Below are 20026 nucleotides of genomic sequence, written 5' to 3'. Positions count from 1 at the left end.
TCCTGCTGCACACATGGCTTAATAGCTTAAATAACTATCTTTATTAATGCAAAGAAAATGCTTGGCATTCATCAAAACGGAAATGAACATGCCATTATTATCTTTCAATCTGAAGGATTACAGTTGCATACAGGGTAACATTGGAGATTTTTTTACGAAACCGTATCACCGTTCGCTAACTGAAATATTGGTAGAAATTTATAATAACACTAGAACGCATTATATAATGCCAGCTAAATGTACTGTACATTAAAATAGTTTATTGCTTCGTTTTTAACGCCACGCCAGCTTTTAAGGTGAAATCCAAACATTCAAATAGTTCGAAATACCATGAATCTTTCATACATTTTCTTACAAATTCACATTGGAATGTATATTACAAAATATACTAATATATATATATATATATATATATATATATATATATATATATATATATATATATATATATATAATGAGTTATTAAAAGGTATAAAGTCCAACAGGCAAATAATGTTTCTATCTCTTAATTCAATTTCAAAGTACATTGTATAATAAACTAAACATTCAACAGGACGTTAATGGCCATTCTTGTACAGTCTCTCTATCGTGTATTGTTATTGTGGCCACTAAGCCCCGCCCACATTCTCGATCTGACGGTCTAATTGGCTGACGCAGGTCTGGGGCAGCTGTCCCGTCTCCGTCTAGACCTAAACTGGGCAGAACCCGCGAGACTGCGCCAAAGACACAACGGAGACCTGCTGGATACACGGACGATCACTCCGCGTCTGAATAAGGATTTTATCCGCTTGATAGGACTAAAAGAAGAATCGTTAGGTTTATTCCAGGAACGGAACTAACGGGTTTAACGGATTCACCGCCGATTACGGACTCGCTTAGTTCTGGCACGAGACGGCTGAGAAAGTTTTGGACAGTTGCGTCTCAGCTCCGGTTAGCCCCGTGGGGAATTCCGCGCTCCCGTAATTCGGAGCGATTTTGTGCACCGGGTTGTCGGTGTCGTCATGGGTCGGTTCGGGCTCGCGCTGTTGACGCTCCTTGCGGTGGTGTTTGGGTTCGCGCACGCGTTTGGAGACGAGGAGGAGATGACCTGCGACCCGATCCGCATCTCCATGTGTCAAGATCTGGGATACAATGTGACCAAGATGCCGAACCTGGTGGGAAACGTGCTGCAGTCCGACGCCGAACTACAACTGACCACATTTACGCCACTGATACAGTACGGCTGTTCGAACCAGCTGAAGGTGAGCGCTTACAACGCACGCACGCACGCACGCACGCACGCCTAAACAGTTCTCAGGCTCTTAAAACCAAGTTGTGTGGATGGCTATGGAGTTTAACATGTGCCACAATTCTGCACGCGCAATATTATATTTTGAACGCACAAACATTTTCTGCGCGTGCAAGATGAAATTGAGCGCACAAAAAGTTATTTTGCTCGCGCAAGCTGATATTTTGATTGCAAAATGTTTTTTTTTTTTAAATCTGCAAGTGCAAGATGATATTTTTAGTACACTAAAAATGTTCTGCACCCACAAGATAAAATCGGATCTCACAAAAAGTGATTCTGCATGCACAAGATGATATTTTGAGCGCACAAAAATGTTCTGCTCACACAGGATGATAGTTTAAGCGCAAAAAAAATTCTGCATGCGCCTGAACTTTTTTTTGTAAAGCAATACATCTTCTTGCAATATTAAATTCATTTTGAGCAAACGAAAATCAATTTTGCACTTGAATTAAGTTTATTTGAATGTGAATTTGCTCTCCTCCTTCCCACTCTGTGTGCAAAATAACTTTTTGCATGCTCAAAATATGTTCTTGCGCACGAAGAATTTTTTTTTGTGCCTCCAAAATATAATTTTGTGTATAACTCCATAGATGGCCCTCATTATTATATTTATATATGGGCCAAATAATGTCTTAAAGAGATAGTCATTACTCACTCACCCTCATGTTGTTCCAAACCCATGTGAATTTTCTTTCTTCCATGGAACTCAAAAGATCTATGTTCGCCTCAGTCAACAGTTCAGTTCACTTTCATTGGAAAAAACCTGCAACAGAAGTGAATGGTTATTTAGGCTGTCATTCTGTGTGTTACATAAATAAAGAAAATGGGTTTGGAACGACATTGGGTTGAGTAAATATTGACAGAATTAATTTTTGGGTGAACTATTCCTTTAAGACATTATTTGGCTCATTTATGAACATATTAAGGTGTAGGGATGGTTCCTGTAGTTCTGGATAATTGCAATTTATATTGGATTTAACAACGTTACACAATCAATATATTTTCTAATGTTGTTTTTAAAATCCCAAATACTTAATGAATAAAATATATAAATATATATATATATATATATGTACTCTTTATTAAAGACACAGCACATTCAGTTACTCGTTATTTATACAAAATATACATTTACAAATACATAATTCTTGGGAGTTCACTTTTTCTACCATATATAAAGTGATCAGCCACAACATTAAAACCACCTGCCTAATATTGTGTAGGTCCCCCTCGTGCCACCAAAACAGCGCCAAAAGATCAATATATATATATATATATATATACTTTTTAACTATAAAGCGTCATTTCCAGTCAGCAGCAGTATGCGCTCGTGACGTAATCGCGTTGGCATGTTCACGTGAAAATTGACGCACACGCGACACACGCAGAAGAGTACGGAGTTAAATTTGTGCACAATTCTGCATGCACATAATTATATTTTGAGCGCACAAAAAATGTCTACATGCACAAGATGATATTTTGAGGAGAAAGCAAAATGTAAGAATTCTGACAAAATTCACTTTCAAATAAACTAAGTGTAAAATAGATTTTCGTTTACTCAAAATAAATGTATCTTTGCATGAAGATACATTGCTTTACAAAACAAAGTTTCAAGCGTGTCAAAAATAACTTTTTTTGAGCTCAAAATATCATCTTGCACGCGCAGAACATTTTTGTGCGCTCAAAACGTCATCTTGCACGCCAGAGAACATTTTTGTGCTCTCAAAAGCGTCATCTTGCACGCGCAGAACATTTTTGTGCTCTCAAAACGTCATCTTGCACGCCAGAGAACATTTTTGTGCACTCAAAACGCCATCTTGCACGCCGCGAGAACATTTTTGTGCACTCAAAGCGTCATCTTACACGCCAGAGAACATTTTTGTGCTCTCAAAACGTCATCTTGCACGTGCAGAACATTTTTGTGCACTCAAAGCGTCATCTTGCACGCCAAGAGAACATTTTTGTGCTCTCAAAGCGTCATCTTGCACGCGCAGAGAACATTTTTGTGCTCTCAAAGCGTCATCTTGCACGCGCAGAACATTTTTGTGCTCTCAAAGCGGCGTCATCTTGCACGCGCAGAATATTTTTGTGCGCTCAAAACGTCATCTTGCACGCGCAGAACATTTTTGTGCTCTCAAAGCGCCATCTTGCACGCCGCGAGAACATTTTTGTGCGCTCAAAGCGTCATCTTGCACGCCGCGAGAACATTTTTGTGCTCTCAAAGCGGCGTCATCTTGCACGCCGCAGAATATTTTTGTGCGCTCAAAACGTCATCTTGCACGCGCGAGAACATTTTTGTGCTCTCAAAGCGTCATCTTGCACGCGCGAGAACATTTTTGTGCGCTCAAACGCGTCATATTGCACGCCGCAGAACATTTTTGTGCTCTCAAAACGTCATCTTGCACGCCGCGAGAACATTTTTGTGCGCTCAAAACGCCATCTTGCACGCCGCGAGAACATTTTTGTGCGCTCAAAACGCCATCTTGCACGCCGAGAAAATTTTTGTGCGCTCAAAACGTCATCTTGCACGCGCAGAACATTTTTGTGCGCTCAAAACGTCATCTTGCACGCGCAGAACATTTTTGTGCGCTCAAAACGTCATCTTGCACGCGCAGAAAATTTTGTGCGCTCAAAACGGCATCTTGCACGCGCAGAACATTTTTGTGCTCTCAAAGCGTCTTGCACACGCAGAAAATTTTTGTGCGCTCAAAACGTCATCTTGCACGCGCAGAACATTTTTGTGCACTCAAAACGTCATCTTGCACGTGCAGACCATTTTTGTGCGCTCAAAACGTCATCTTGCACGCGCAGAACATTTTTGTGCGCTCAAAACGTCATCTTGCACGCGCAGAACATTTTTGTGCGCTCAAAACGTCATCTTGCACGCAGCGAGAACATTTTTGTGCGCTCAAAACGTCATCTTGCACGCGCAGAACATTTTTGTGCGCTCAAAACGTCATCTTGCACGCGCAGAACATTTTTGTGCGCTCAAAACGTCATCTTGCACGCGCAGAAAATTTTTGTGCGCTCAAAACGTCATCTTGCACGCGCAGAACATTTTTGTGCGCTCAAAACGTCATCTTGCACGCACAGAAAATTTTTGTGCGCTCAAAACGTCATCTTGCACGCACAGAACATTTTTGTGCGCTCAAAACGTCATCTTGCACGCGCAGAACATTTTTGTGCTCTCAAAACGTCATCTTGCACGCGCAGAACATTTTTGTGCACTCAAAACGTCATCTTGCACATGCAGAACATTTTTGTGCGCTCAAAACTTCATCTTGCACGTGCAGAACATTTTTGTGCGCTCAAAACGTCATCTTGCACGCGCAGAACATTTTTATGCCCTCAAATATAATTTTGCGCGTGCAGAATTGTGGCACGTTTAACTCCATAGAAGAGCAGCGCTGTTTACAGCTGAGGAGGAACAATGTACAGAAGCTTTGTTGGTTTTGGTTTAGATCTGTATTTGTATCTGTTTGTTTACTCACAATGGTGTGTTTGCTAGTCCTGGATGTCTAAACCGAGAGAAGAATGTGAGATTACACCCATAACATGCCAACGCGAATTCGTCACACGAGAGACGTGTACACAGCACTCTCATGGATGCATATACTGCTGCTGCCTGAATGATGGTTTATTGTTCAAAAGTACTTAAATTTAGACCTTTTTTGCACCAAAAGGGATCGTGACACTTTAGAAGACATTAATTTAACCGCTGGAGTCGTTTGGATGACGTTTGAGCTGACTGCCTGTGATTTTTGGAGCTTCAAAAGAGAAATCTCCATTCACTTGCATTTTAAGGACCTACTGAGCTGAGATATTTTACTTCAAATGTGTTCTGCTGAAGACAGAAAATCATACACACCTGGGATATCATGAGGGTGAGAAAATAATGAGAGAATTTTCATTTTTGGGTGAACTATCCCTTTACGTTATACAACCCTTAGTGACAATATACTTACAATTATATCTAAAGCAGTGGTTCCCAATGCTGTTCCTGGAGGCCCCCCAACACTTCGTCTTACCCAATTCAGGTCTTGGAGTCTCCACTAATGAGCTGATGAGTTAGGTGTCTTTGATTAGGAAGATTTCCAAAATGAGTAGTGTTGGGGGGGGCCTCCAGGAACAGGGTTGGGAACCACTGATCTAAAGGTTTTCTTGAAGTGATACTTCACCCAAAAACTGAAAATGTTCTCATCATTTACTCACCCTCATGACATCCCAGATCTGTAAGACTTTCTTTCATCTGCAGAACACAAATGAAGATTTGTGTCCAAGCTTGATGAGAAACTCCGGGCTCTGGGCTTAAACAGCTCGCTGTGCAGCTGGATCCTGGATTTCCTGTCAGGCAGACGTCAGGTGGTTAGAATGGGCAGCAACACCTCCTCATCACTGACCCTCAACACTGGAGCCCCGCAGGGCTGTGTTCTCAGCCCACTCCTGTATTCCCTGTACACACATGACTGTGTGGCAACACATAGCTCCAATGCCATCATTAAGTTTGCTGACGATACGACGGTGGTAGGTCTGATCACTGACAATGATGAAAGAGCCTACAGAGAGGAGGTGCACACTCTGACACGCTGGTGTCAGGAGCACAACCTCTCCCTCAACGTCAGTAAAACCAAGGAGCTTGTTGTGGACTTCAGGAAGAAAGACGGAGAACACAGCCCCATCACCATCAATGGAGCACCGGTGGAGAGAGTCAGCAGCTTCAAGTTCCTCGGTGTCCACATTACTGAGGAACTCACATGGTCCGGTCCACACTGAGGCCGTTGTGAAGAAGGCTCACCAGCCCTCTTCTTCCTGAGACGGCTGAGGAAGTTTGGAATGAACCACCACATCCTCACACGGTTCTACACCAGCACTGTAGAGAGCATCCTGACTGGCTGCATCACCGCCTGGTACGGCAATAGCACCGCGTACAACTGCAAAGCCCTGCAAAGGGTGGTGCGAACTGCCAGGAACATCATCGGAGGTGAGCTTCCCTCCCTCCAGGACATATACACCAGGCGGTGTGTGAAAAAAGCTCGGAGGATCATCAGAGACTCCAGTCACCCAAGTCATGGGCTGTTCTCACTGCTACCATCAGGCAGGCGGTATCGCAGCATCAGGACCGCACCAGCCGACTACATGATAGCTTTTTCCCCAAGCAATCAGACTGTTGAACTCTTGATCTATCAGGATCAATAATTAGCACTGCACTTTATTAATCTATAATCTCACACTGGACTGTCAACATATTCTCCTCAATACAACTGCTATATATATATATATACACATATATATTTCATATACTCCCACTTATTGTATTGTATTGTATATTCTGTTCTATATTCTGCATTGTATATAATTATTGTGTTGTGTAAGTATGTGTACATCTGATTTGTAAATTGTTTTGTGTAAGTATGTGTACATTTGATATGTAAATTGTTTTGTGTAAGTATGTTGTTTATTGTAATTGGTATATGTCTCGTCACTGTCATGACTGCTATGTTGCTCGGAACTGCACACAAGAATTTCACCTACTGTTGCACTTGTGTACATGGTAGTGTGACAATAAAGTGATTTGATTTTGATTGATTTTTTGATTTGATTTGATTTGATTTTTTTTTTTTTTTGATTTTGATTTGATTTGATTTTTTGATTTTGATTTGATTTTGATTTGATTTTGATTTGATTTGATTTTGAAGATTTTTAAAAGAATATCTCAGCTCTAGGGCTGGGATAAACGATTATTTTTTTAAACGATTAATCTAGCGATTTATTTTTTCAATGCATCGATTAATCTAACGATTCATTTTTTTTTTCAGTCCGATTCGATTTCGATTCGATTAATCGACTTGTGACAACACCGGTAAAACCGGTTTCGGTGGGGTGGGGGTGTATAAAATGTATAAAAAAAAAACTTTTGCCGGGAGTTTGATTGACTGGCGATCTGATCAATCAATCATAATACGCCATTTTTGTCCGACAAAGTAGTCAGGAGAGAGAAGATTAACGTCGGTGGATTTGAATTTGAATAATGGATTGTAGGCTACTGTACTGACATCTTTCCGCGGTTAAAACAACAGTCCTTCTGATGTAGGCTACATTCATGTTTAGCCTATTTGATGCTATAAATTAACCAAGGAAAAGATGATCGGTTCACGAGCAGCTTTAACTGAGGCAATCTGTCATGACACATTAAAGAGCCACAAAATAGTAGGCCTATTTATGGTTTAATTTTCTTTGAATGTCCAAATTTGAAAGTTGAGACTTGTTACCTGCTTGGTCTGTCAGCGTGTTGTCAGTGTCCTCTATGTATTTTCCACGACATTCATAGCTATAAGCGCATTATTAATAGCTATAAGCTAAAACTTTAGGTGTCGACAACGTATTATAGCCTACTCCAACATCGAGTGCAAAGTGGGGAGTTGAAAAAAACTTACGGTGCTCTGTCATCTGCAGCTGCAACCAGGTGGCGCCTCTTCAGATGCTGGTGCATTGCCGTGGTGCTAGAATGGAAGGCCATCTCCATTTTGCAAAGACGACATATCACGGAATTGTTTCCTTTTATATTAAAGAATTCCCAAACTTTAGAGGAACGAGTGCATGCCGCCTTGCACTTCTGATAGTCTGAGGAGCCACTCGTGTTGCTACTACGCTCCGGCGCCGCCATCTTTGTTTTGGGTCCGACGAATCAACGCGTATATTTTGCCGACGTCATCGATGACGTCGACGCATTGTCCCAGCCCTACTCAGCTCTGTAGGTCCATACAATGCAAGTGAATGGTGACCAAGCACTATTAAATGTAATCGAGCTAGAAATCATTATCGTGCCTAGAGACTGCACTGGTAAGATGTACAGCGAAAAAGGAGATATATTTTGGTCTGTTCTCACCCAAAACTGACTGGATCACTTCAGAAGACATTGATTAAACCACTGGACTCATACTGTTACGCTGCCTTGATCTGCTTTTTGGAGCTTCGATTCACTTGCATTGCATGGACCTACTGCATGGAAAAATGCGTTTGTGTTCAGTAGAAGAAAGAATGCCATACACATCTGGGATGGCATGAGGGTGAGAAAATTATGAGAGAATTAAAATTTTTGGGTGACCTGTCCCTTTAACCAGTACCGCCGCTCCCTATAAGCAGACTACGCAGTCTGCATAGGGCACCAGCTCCCTGGGGGGGGTGACATCTTACCCTAGGACAGCACCAGAAAGTCCACCGGCTGCCCTTACTCACACGTTATACGATATTCAAGGACCCGAAAGCAGTTGCGAAACACATATGAACGCTTCGCGCTCACTACAAAGGTTTTTGCATCCTGGGCGATACATGTGGGCCGTAATGTGCTAGAAAACAGCAATAAATTCATTTGTTTTCATAAATTAATTTACGAGGCATTTTTATGTTCTTGCCCTTTTATGGGTTAATCAGCAGGCTTACACAATATTTCATAAGTACTTTTTTCTGGAGTATTTCATGTGCATCAGTAAGTGTACTGGCAACATTTATTTCCATTGACATCTGTTTTTTAATCTGCACCATGTATGCTTCATCCATGCATTTGCAAACCCCCCTCTGGTAGGACATAAAAGCTTGCAAAGGTGGAAAATTGTGATCATTGATGAGAAAGCCTTTACCATTCAATGGTGTGAATGGCAAAGGCAATAAAGCTGCAAAAAATAAATAAATGCAGCTGAAAATTTGTCTAATAACTATTACCTTCTGTCGCAAATGAAACAGGGGTAAAGCACAGGACATTACATTATTAGGCAGTAATATTAACTGTCCTACAACTAATCATCGTCATAAAATCATCATATTTAATCCACCTGTTTCCCAGCACATTTTATGTAAAGCAGATGACAATGTATTTAACTGTATGTTATACTGTGAAAGACAACTTGAGACTTCTACCTTTGCCATGCTCATTTGGACCTCTGTGGCGAACATTAGGGCAGAAAATGCCACAACGTTTGTCCCTGAAATTAAAACCCAGTCTTTGAGGAAGTAATGACAGTTTTAACATCTGTTCATCTTGTGTATAATCGACTCAGTCTGGCACGCGTGGCAGCGCAGCAGGCTCACGTGCACGTCATAGGCTCACGTGCACGTCACAGGACATTCGTGCGCAGAAGTCAGATAAACGAATAACGTTAAAGTTTAGAAAATAATAGTAAAATTGTGACAACAACTGAAATGAGTCCGACATGGTGAATTATCGAACTGTCGGTAACCGGCTGTCTCACGGAAGACTGGGCAGTGAGCAAACAGCGCATTTAATTACAAAATTACCAAGCGGGAATGTTTTTTAATATAATTAAGGGTAAAACAATTCAAATCTAAGGTAATAATCAATGACAGACTGACAAACCATTGTGTAAAATGATGAATAAACGTACATTTATGCTTTCCTTTTCTAGCGATGCATCCACTGACGGTTGGCCCCTTGTAGATTGAAACGTGCGCATGCGCAAAACTCAACATAGTTTCAACGTAGAACAAACGTTATGATTTCGAAGCAAATCGGTGGCAGGTACATGTTGATGGATCAGCCTAATTTCGACATTGGATATGTCTTATTTTTGACTGAAAAATGTTCTGATGAACAGACCAAAAAGTGAATGTTGATTTAACATTGAAAACTGAACGACGACTGATACCAACTTTTATAACAAAAAATAGACGTTGTATCGATGTCTCCTTGCTATCTGGGTATATACAATCCAATAATTTATCCTAGCTAGGCTGTATCTAAATAAACAAGAAATGTGATGGCATGTATGCTTCATCCATGCAATTTGCAAACCCCCTCATACATTCAATATAAATATATATATATATATATATATATATATATATATATATATATATATATATATATATATATATACATATATATATATATATATATAATTTTAAATATTTAAGATAACTATCTATAATTATTTCATCCATCCATCCATCTTCAACCGCTTATCTGAAGTTGGGTCGCGGGGGCAGCTGCTCCAGCAGGGGGCCCCAAACTTCCCTATCCCGAGCCACATTAACCAGCTCTGACTGGGGGACCCCGAGGCGTTCTCAGGCCAGTGTGGAGATGTAATCTCTCCACCTAATCCTGGGTCTTCCCCGAGGCCTCCTCCCAGCTGGACGTGCCTGAAACACCTCCCTAGGGAGGCGGCCAGGGGGCATCCTTACCAGATGCCCAAACCACCTCAACTGGCTCCTTTCGACGCAAAGGAGCAGCGGCTCTACTCTGAGCTCCTCACGGATGACTGAGCTCCTCACCCTATCTCTAAGGGAGAAGCCCGCCACCCATCTGAGGAAGCCCATTTCAGCCACTTGTACTCGTGACCTAGTTCTTTCGGTCATGACCCAGCCTTCATGACCATAGGGGAGGGTAGGAACAAAAATTGACCGGTAGATCGAGAGCTTTGCCTTTCGGCTCAGCTCTCTTTTCGTGACAACGGTGCGATAGAGCGAGTGCAATACCGCCCCCGCTGCCCCGATACTCCGGGCAACCTCCTGCTCCATTGTCCCCTCACTCGTGAACAAGACCCCGAGGTACTTGAACTCCTTCACTTGGGGCAATACCTCCTCCCCTACCTGGAGGACGCACTCCATCGGTTTCCTGCTGAGAACCATGGCCTCAGATTTAGAGGTGCTAATCCTCATCCCAGCTGCTTCACACTCGACTGCCAAGCGATCCAGTGAGAGCTGAAGGTCACGGAGCGATGATGACATGAAGACAACATCATCTGAAAAAAGCAGCGATGAGATCCCCAGCCCACCGAACCGCACACCTTCCCCACCCCGACTACGCCTCGATATCCTGTCCATGAATATCATAAACAGGATTGGTGACAAAGCGCAGCCTTGGCGGAGACCAGCCCCCACATGGAACGAACACAGCTCTCGCTTTGGACGTACAGGGATTGGATCGCCCTAAGAAGGGACCCCCCCACCCCGTACTCCCGCAACACCTCCCACAGTCTCTCCCGGGGGACCCGGTCATACGCCTTCTCCAGATCCACAAAACACATGTAGACCGGATGGGCATACTCCCAGGCCCCCTCCAGGATCCTTGCGAGAGTAAAGATCTGGTCCGTCGTTCCACGGCCAGGACGGAACCCGCATTGTTCCTCTTCAATCCGAGGTTCGACAATCGGCCGAACCCTCCTCTCCAGCACCTTGGAGTAAACTTTACCAGGGAGGCTGAGAAGTGTGATACCCCTGTAGTTGGCACACACTCTCTGATCCCCCTTTTTGAAGAGGGGAACCACCACCCCTAATTATTTCATCATTATATTTTTAATTATTGTTATATAACAGGCTCTCAGCAAATATTTGTTTATGCGATTAATTAATTGGGACACCATATAATTAATTCGATAAAAAATTCCTTCTCCGACAACCTAATTGAAGCCCTTGTATAATTACGGCAATCCTATGATTGGTCATGGTGTTTGAGCCCCACCCCTTTAGGGGTGCAGTTGGCCTATAAAAGTGGGCGCTCAATCACCATTCCTTCAGAATTTACTTAATTCAAGACCAACATTGTCTTGCCCTCTTCGTGGACGATTCGTCGCCTGACTCACTCACCACCTGCTGTGTTCCGGCGAAGATTCTCTCCGCCTTTCCGCCGGCAACGGGTTCTTCGCTTTAGACACTAGAGATTTGTGGGATGCACATCCAGGGCATGAAGCTCCCGTTCCACCACATCCCAAAGATGCTCTATTGGGTTGAGATCTGGTGACTGTGGGGGCCATTTTAGTACAGTGAATTCATTGTCATGTTCAAGAAACCAATTTGAAATGATTCAAGCTTTGTGACATGGTGCATTATCCTGCTGGAAGTAGCCATCAGAGGATGGGTACATGGTGGCCATAAAGGGATGGACATGGTCAGAAACAATGCTCAGGTAGGCCGTGGCATTTAAACAATGCCCAATTGGCACTAAGGGGTCTAAAGTGTGCCAAGAAAACATCCCCCACACCATTACACCACCACCACCAGCCTGCACAGTGGTAACAAGGCATGATGGATCCATGTTCTCATTCTGTTTACGCCAAATTCTGACTCTACCATCTGAATGTCTCAACAGAAATCGAGACTCATCAGACCAGGCAACATTTTTCCAGTCTTCAACTGTCCAATTTTGGTGAGCTCTTGCAAATTGTAGCCTCTTTTTCCTATTTGTAGTGGAGATGAGTGGTACCGGTGGGGTCTTCTGCTGTTGTAGCCCATCCGCCTCAAGGTTGTGCGTGTTGTGGCTTCACAAATGCTTTGCTGCATACCTCGGTTGTAACGAGTGGTTATTTCAGGCAAAGTTGCTCTTCTATCAGCTTGAATCAGTCGGCCCATTCTCCTCTGACCTCTAGCATCAACAAGGCATTTTCAGCCCACAGGACTGCCGCATACTGGATGTTTTTCCCTTTTCACACCATTCTTTGTAAACCCTAGAAATGGTTGTGCGTGAAAATCCCAGTAACTGAGCAGATTGTGAAATACTCAGACCGGCCCGTCTGGCACCAACAACCATGCCACGCTCAAAATTGCTTAAATCACCTTTCTTTCCCATTCTGACATTCAGTTTGGAGTTATATATATATATATATATATATATATAGGAGGATTGATTTACTGTGTGTGTGTATATATATATACACACACACACACAGTAAATCAATCCACGGGACGTTAAATGTTCTAAAAAGAGCCGCTTGAATGTACAGGTCTTTCTCAAGATGTTGTCCCATAAGTGTTCGCTCCACCAGATCAGCATGAGAGCTGCGTTCATTGCCTGGGCCGCACCCACGGCAAAGCAGCTATCATAGGCACAGATTTCCCTCACTGTGAGAGCTCGAGTCTCCGGATGCTCTGCTCGAGGGTCGCCCTCATTCTGCGGGACAATTCCACCTCCCGCGCCCTCCCATTCACCTCCTCTGTGTTAAGTTCTAAGGGACCACATGAGGAGTCACAGCGGGGCCACGAGGTAGAGATGGAAGGATCCGAGGGGGATCCGAGGATCCACAGGCGTGGCACATAAAATGGTATATCCCTCCAGGACATATGCCTTGCAGCAGGATGGTCTTCGCAAAACACGTTCGCAAGGTTTTATAATCTAGACGTGGCATCTATCTCTTCGTGAGTCCTCTCTGCCCAAAACTTCCTAGCACATCCACAAACAGCAGGGAAACCCTAAACACACAAAGTATATTTTGCACACAGCCACATTCACTGTAGAAATACCACTTAAGCACATACAACACTCAACACTTACTGTCTGAACTTAAATCAGATTTATTAGGTTGTTATATGGCAACGTGTATTTTTTTATAAAAATGTAATGATATTTCAATTCATATAGTTTTTGATATATATATATATATATATATATATATATATATATATATATATATTAATAAATAATCATATACTAATTATATAAATATATTAAAGTAATAGATAATTTTACATATATATAATTTAATAAATAAATATATAATAATTATATAAATATATTAAAATTATATATATATATATATATATATATATATATATATATATACACACACACACACACACACGCACTATAATATATAGCTCAACGGGGCTGTTTGGACTTGTTTAATTAAAGTATTTGCAGTTTTGTCTCAAAAGAAGTCTTTTTGTGTACAATACAAATCATCCCAAAAAAATTTGAAAAGCATGCACTTTTCTGACATTATCTGTTTAGAATTAGTTATACATTTTTGTGTAACTTTGATATTATGAAGCAAATATCTAATTCTCTTCTTTATTCTTTTCCCTTTCCTGTAGTTCTTCTTGTGCTCCGTGTACGTTCCCATGTGCACGGAGAAGGTTCCGATCCCGATTGGCCCCTGTGGGAGCATGTGTTTGTCCGTGAAGAGGAAGTGCCTTCCAGTCTTGCAGGAGTTTGGATTTGTGTGGCCGGAACTTCTTAATTGCAGCCTGTTCCCACCCACCAATGACCAGAACCACATGTGCATGGAAGGTCCAGGTGACGAAGACCCCCCATTCCACGCCGTTCGGCCCCTGGCTCCACAAGAGGAGGAGTGTGTGGCCCTAGGTGCGGGCGTGGAGCAGTACGCTTGGGTGAAGCGCAGCAGGAGTTGCTCATTGCAGTGCGGCTATGACACGGGACTCTACCGTCGTCAGGCCAAAGTCTTCACGGATGTTTGGATGGCGGTGTGGGCCGTTCTCTGCTTCATCTCCACCACCTTTACCGTGCTCACCTTCCTGGTGGATTCCTCGCGGTTCTCCTACCCAGAGCGGCCAATCATCTTCCTGAGCATGTGCTATAACATCTACAGCATTGCATTCATTGTGCGCTTGACGGTCGGACGTGAGCGCATCTCCTGTGACCTGGAGGAGGCGGCCGTGCCAGTTCTGGTTCAGGAGGGGTTGAAGAACACGGGCTGTGCGATTGTCTTCCTCCTCACGTATTTCTTTGGCATGGCGAGCTCCATCTGGTGGGTGATCCTGACGTTGACGTGGTTCCTGGCGGCAGGGTTGAAATGGGGTCACGAGGCGATTGAAATGCACAGTTCGTACTTCCATATTGCGGCGTGGGCGATTCCCGCCGTCAAGACGATTGTCATCCTAATAATGCGACTAGTGGATGCCGATGACCTCACTGGGATGTGCTACGTGGGCAACCAAAACCTAGACGCACTAACTGGGTTTGTTGTGGCTCCGCTCTTCACGTACCTCGTGATCGGAACTTTGTTCATTGCGGCGGGTTTAGTGGCGCTGTTTAAAATTCGTTCCAACCTGCAGAAGGACGGAACCAAGACGGATAAACTTGAGAGGCTAATGGTGAAAATCGGAGTGTTCTCTGTTCTTTATACGGTTCCGGCTACTTGTGTTATCGCCTGCTATTTTTACGAGATCTCCAACTGGGCAGACTTCCGCCAGTCTGCACGGGATGCGTACATGGCGGCGGAGATGCTACGCATCTTCATGTCTCTACTAGTGGGCATCACTTCAGGTATGTGGGTGTGGTCCGCCAAAACCCTTCACACCTGGCAGAAATGTTCTCTTCGACTCGTACACACCGGGCGGAACAACAGAGTCAAACGGACAACGAACGGTTGGGTCAAATCAGGCAAAGGCAACGAAACAGTGGTGTGAAAAAGACATAAAGGGAAAGAGAAAGGTAAAACAAAGAGACTGAAAGCCTCAGGGAGTGCAAGTTGGAGAAACACAAGACAAGAGCGCCACCATGTGGACATTTCCTATAACTGCACCCACAGATCTCTCTCTTTCCCTTTCACTGAGAGCCCATGAAGCACTATCTTGATGTCGTCTCCATACATGTTACACAAAATGTTCTTAAGTTGATTTTACACTGGACAGTCCTGGTGCAGCCATTGTTTTTCCCTGTGTAAATACGATAATTGGTAATCATGCACTATGGCTAATGTATATTTGTCACTGAAGTGCCTTAGTGTTAGAAGACAAGTGCTAGCTACTCAACCAGACCTGGTGCTGCTTTCAAACTGTGGTATGTGTGAATTATTCTTCAGCAAAGGCACCTGGGAAATGTATTTCATTACTCCTCAGTGATCAATGCTCACAGACACCGCAGCCTAGTTCTTTTCTACTGTTCCTCAGCAGAACACTTGAAGCCACGCTCACACTAATACGGTTTAGTTTGAAAATGCATCGATTTCCTTACGTTTACGCCTCTCATCCACACAAGAAAGGCGTTTTCCTTTAACGAATATGAAGCGTTTCTAAAAATGGTTTCCGTTACAGCATAATTTTCCAAACGACAACGTTAAGAAAATGAAAATTGAGTTTTCAAATGAGAGTGAATCAGCATGAATGCTGTTTTCCAAAGTGTGCGGTAATGGAGAGCATTAGCAAAATGAATGTGTTTAAAACAAAAAATATTTTTTATTTGTAAATGCATTGATTTAACTACGTTTATGCCTCTCATCCCCACTAGAACAGTGTTTACCTCGATGCACGAATGTATGCGGTAATGGAAAGTATTAGTGAAATGAATGCATTTCAAACAAATACGTATTAGTGAGGACGGTGTCTAAGTGTCACTGTCCACTTCTCGAAAGACTGAAAACACATCGATTTCGATACATTTACGCCTCTCAACCACGCAAGAACAGCATTTCTCTTTACGGAGAATGGAGCGTTTCGAAAACGTTCTCCAATACAGCATACTCTGGAAAAAGACAACGTTAGGAAACATTAAAATTAAGTTTTCAAACAAAAATGAACGAGTATGGATGCTGTTATGTAGAGCATTAGTGAAATGACTGCATTTGAAACCGAAACGTATCAGTGTGGACGGTGTCTAATGGTGCGTTCACATACAATGCGAATCGAGCATTTTGCACGGCGCGATTACATACAAAATCAATGCAAAGACGCGAAGAGTTGCAAATTCGCGACGTGAATGGCGTGAAGCGAACACGCGAATAAAGTGATTTAGTGTTTTTTCAACAATTTCAACTTGCACGAGAAATTCGCATGACGCGTTGTCGCAAAAGCCTTTCAGCATTGAGATTTTCCGGATGGTTGTAGCGGTGTGTGGGCACCCAGAATTGTATGACACAACGTCAACGTATCTGGGACTTCCACAACAGATACAGAGCAGCAATCGTTGTGATATCGGCCATGGTTGATGGCGGAAAGATAAGTTGTCGTAGAAGCCCCTCCTCCCGTCCTTTTCTGGAAGAGAAGGGACGGAACTAGTGAGTTCGCGTTACTCACGCGAGCAATGCGAGGCAAAAAAAACATTTTGCATTGTATGTGAACGCACAATAAGTGTCACTGTCCACTTCTCGAAAGATTAGTTTCAATACGTTTACGGCTCACATCCACATGAAAGACGTTTCCCTCCACAAAAATGGAGCGTTTCGAAAGCTCTCCATTAACGCAGACTTTGAAAAACGAATTATTGTTCCAGAACTCTATTCTGTTCTAGTGTTCCACAGTTGTTTGAGTGCACGAGTAAATCGTAAAAATGCAGTTAATGACTATTTTTGATATGAAAAAGCTATGATATTATACACTTTTAAAAAATGCAACACTAGTGGAAATTTTTGAAGAAGACATCGTTTTGAAGGTGCCTTGATATTTCAACTGCCTCAAAACCAGGGCTGGACTGGGAAGAGAAATCGGCCCGGGATTTTACATGGCAACTGGCCCAACTGTTGAGCGGGGTGAGCCAAATGTTGTTGAGCAGGTTGGGGGGTGTTCGCTGTCCTTTTCTGCATATCACGGCATCGTTTTGTGGTCCGTCTGCACACGCGCCGGCTCATTGTGGCCGAACCACCGGCCCGCCCGGTTCTCCCGATGGCCAGTTTCGCCCCTTATCGGCCCAATAGTGCGTCGGCCCACAGAGAAAATGCCCTGTATGCCAGATTACCAGTCCAGCCCTGCTCAAAACATTTCCCTTATGACAGGGTTACTGGAAGAACTCTTGACAATCTGTAAAGTACTTAGAGAAACTCAAGCGTTAAAGTACTAAAGTACGTAGAGCAATCTGAGGAACCTCATTTTTTATTTTTACAGTGATGGAATCGTTATTTTGAGCCATCTGACACACACATTCACACTCAAATGACTGAATATGAGAACATAGGTGCCTCGCACAGCCACTACATGACAATCACTGACCGTGCCCTGGGATGCATTGCAGAGCTCCTATAGGGTAAATGAATGTATTGACCGTTGATAGACATTTTGCCATGTTGAAAGTGCCTCAAACTCATATGCAGGTGGTACACACACACACACACACACACAGTCCTGGATTTCATGAAGGACATCTGGATTGATTTGTACATAAACTGGTGTTTGTAGTTGTTTTGTAATGTTATTTTTGTGTTAAGAAATGCTAATTTATCTTTGGAAAAATGACAAAGGAACAAAAATACATTTATTTAAGGATGCTTTTGTATCATGAGAAATTAAACTTTGAAAATTATGCTTGGAAGTTTGAGTCTTCAAGTCTTTTTTTGTTTTACAGAGATGCACTTCAAGTCAAAAGTTTGGAAACTCTTGACTGAATGTATTTTTCTCATGATCTTAAAAACATTTGATATTGACGCTTATGCTTAATTGAATTAATGCTGTAGACAAATCCTACGTGTGCCTATAAGAGAGTTTAGATTGTGTTATTTCATAGTAGCTCAAATGTGGAAAATAGTCATCAGAAGGTGTCCAAAACTTTTACTGCTTGTGTATTGTTATTTGTTCATTATCCAAAACCTCTTTTACATTTTTCAAATGCCTTGTGACCTCATTAAATTTGTTGTGTGTTGCATGGAATTACAGAATTGTTTTGGGAATTATGTACTAATGCAATGTAGAGATTAAGAGGCATACCTCTTTGTACACTTGACTTTCTTCGAATGTTGGTTGAAGTTGGACTCGTTTTTAGATGGTTTGAAAATTCCTCCTCCTAGAAATTGTTTGGACAGGATTTATCCAACACTCCAACTTCCCCCCTCGGGGTCACCACACCCGACCCCGCTCAGGGTTTCCTGTGAAACACAACGTTAGATAGTTTTAGCTCCTTCAACTTTCTAATGGAAACCATCTAGGTCAAATGTATGCACTTCTCTGATTGTGATCAATACTTTAGAATAGCCTAACCAATTATGATTAATCAGAAGATTTGAGCGGTAAAGTCCAAATCTACAAGTTGGGAATTTTAATACGACCCCATATGGTCCCATGACCCATGATTACCACATTGGAAAGAAATAGCTTTTTTGTTTTATGACATGTTTGAAGACACCTCAGCCAATTTTTGATGTGATGCTGCTCCCTAATGTTCATTCAAAGCACTACAGTGAGGTAAACTCCTTTGCTAACCCTAACCATTTGTGGAAGTTGCCTCAACCCTCTTTTGGAGATACCCCGCTCTCCGCCCCATTTGGAGATCTCCAGCCTGCAGCTATACCAACTTGGGGTAGTGTGGTAGTACAAGTATAGGTCTCTACAGAACAATAACGGATGTTTTCCAATCTATAGGTGTTTTCAAACTGGGATGGGCATTTGTAAACTATCCAATGAATGTAGGGATTCTCAACGTTATCAGTGGGCGTTTCCAAACCAGGATGGGCATTGTACTCCAGTCTGAACTTGGCATATGGTTAATTGTTGTACAAGTTGGTCACTGTGACCATTGGTTGTACACCGTTAAAGAGATAGTTCCTTCAAAAATAAAAATTCTGTCATAATTTACTCAAACTTACGTTGTTCCGAACCTATAGGACTTTCTTCTGCTGGACACAAAGCGAAACGTTAGTCAGGCTTTTTGAAGAGCACATATGAGAGTGGGGTTCAACATTAAAAATACTAAATGCTTAAAAGTCAACAAGAAAGAGCATTCATAACCCACTTCCATAATGTGACGCAGTTGCCATGTAAACATAATTCAATGGGTCTTTATTCATCGGTTAAAGGCCTTATTCACAGCTGCCACATCTTTGATTTTTGACAGGAATGACAAGGAGGCTGTGAAGGATTCAGTCTAGTGTCAAGTGTTTTTGGATCGTTCCACTGACAAAACATTGAAAAATCTTTTCAAGAAATTTCAGAAGACAAAAAAACTCCAGGCAACTTGAGTTGTGTAAAATGAGATGTGATCCAGGAGCTTTTTTGATAGCTTTATACAGTGCATGCCATTGAAGGTCCTTCACAGCTTCGTTTTCATTACCGTCAAAAATCAAAGATGGC

General features: G+C 42.5%; 1 protein-coding gene across 1 annotated transcript; it reads left to right on the top strand.

Annotated features, from left to right (window-relative positions):
• Positions 1–713: 713 nt before the first annotated feature.
• On the top strand, positions 714–18844 carry LOC127629579 (frizzled-4-like). The gene is made up of 2 exons (XM_052106677.1): positions 714–1241; positions 14108–18844. The coding sequence occupies exons 1-2, from the start codon at positions 1002–1004 to the stop codon at positions 15440–15442; spliced, it is 1575 nt and encodes a 524-aa protein (XP_051962637.1). The 5' UTR covers positions 714–1001; the 3' UTR covers positions 15443–18844.
• The last annotated feature ends 1182 nt before the right edge of the window (positions 18845–20026 follow it).

This window comes from Xyrauchen texanus, chromosome 36, assembly GCF_025860055.1.
Source record: "Xyrauchen texanus isolate HMW12.3.18 chromosome 36, RBS_HiC_50CHRs, whole genome shotgun sequence".
Lineage (NCBI taxonomy): Eukaryota > Metazoa > Chordata > Actinopteri > Cypriniformes > Catostomidae > Xyrauchen > Xyrauchen texanus.
The sequence above is the reverse complement of the archived record's forward strand: the minus strand, read 5'-3'. Positions and strand labels throughout refer to the sequence as shown.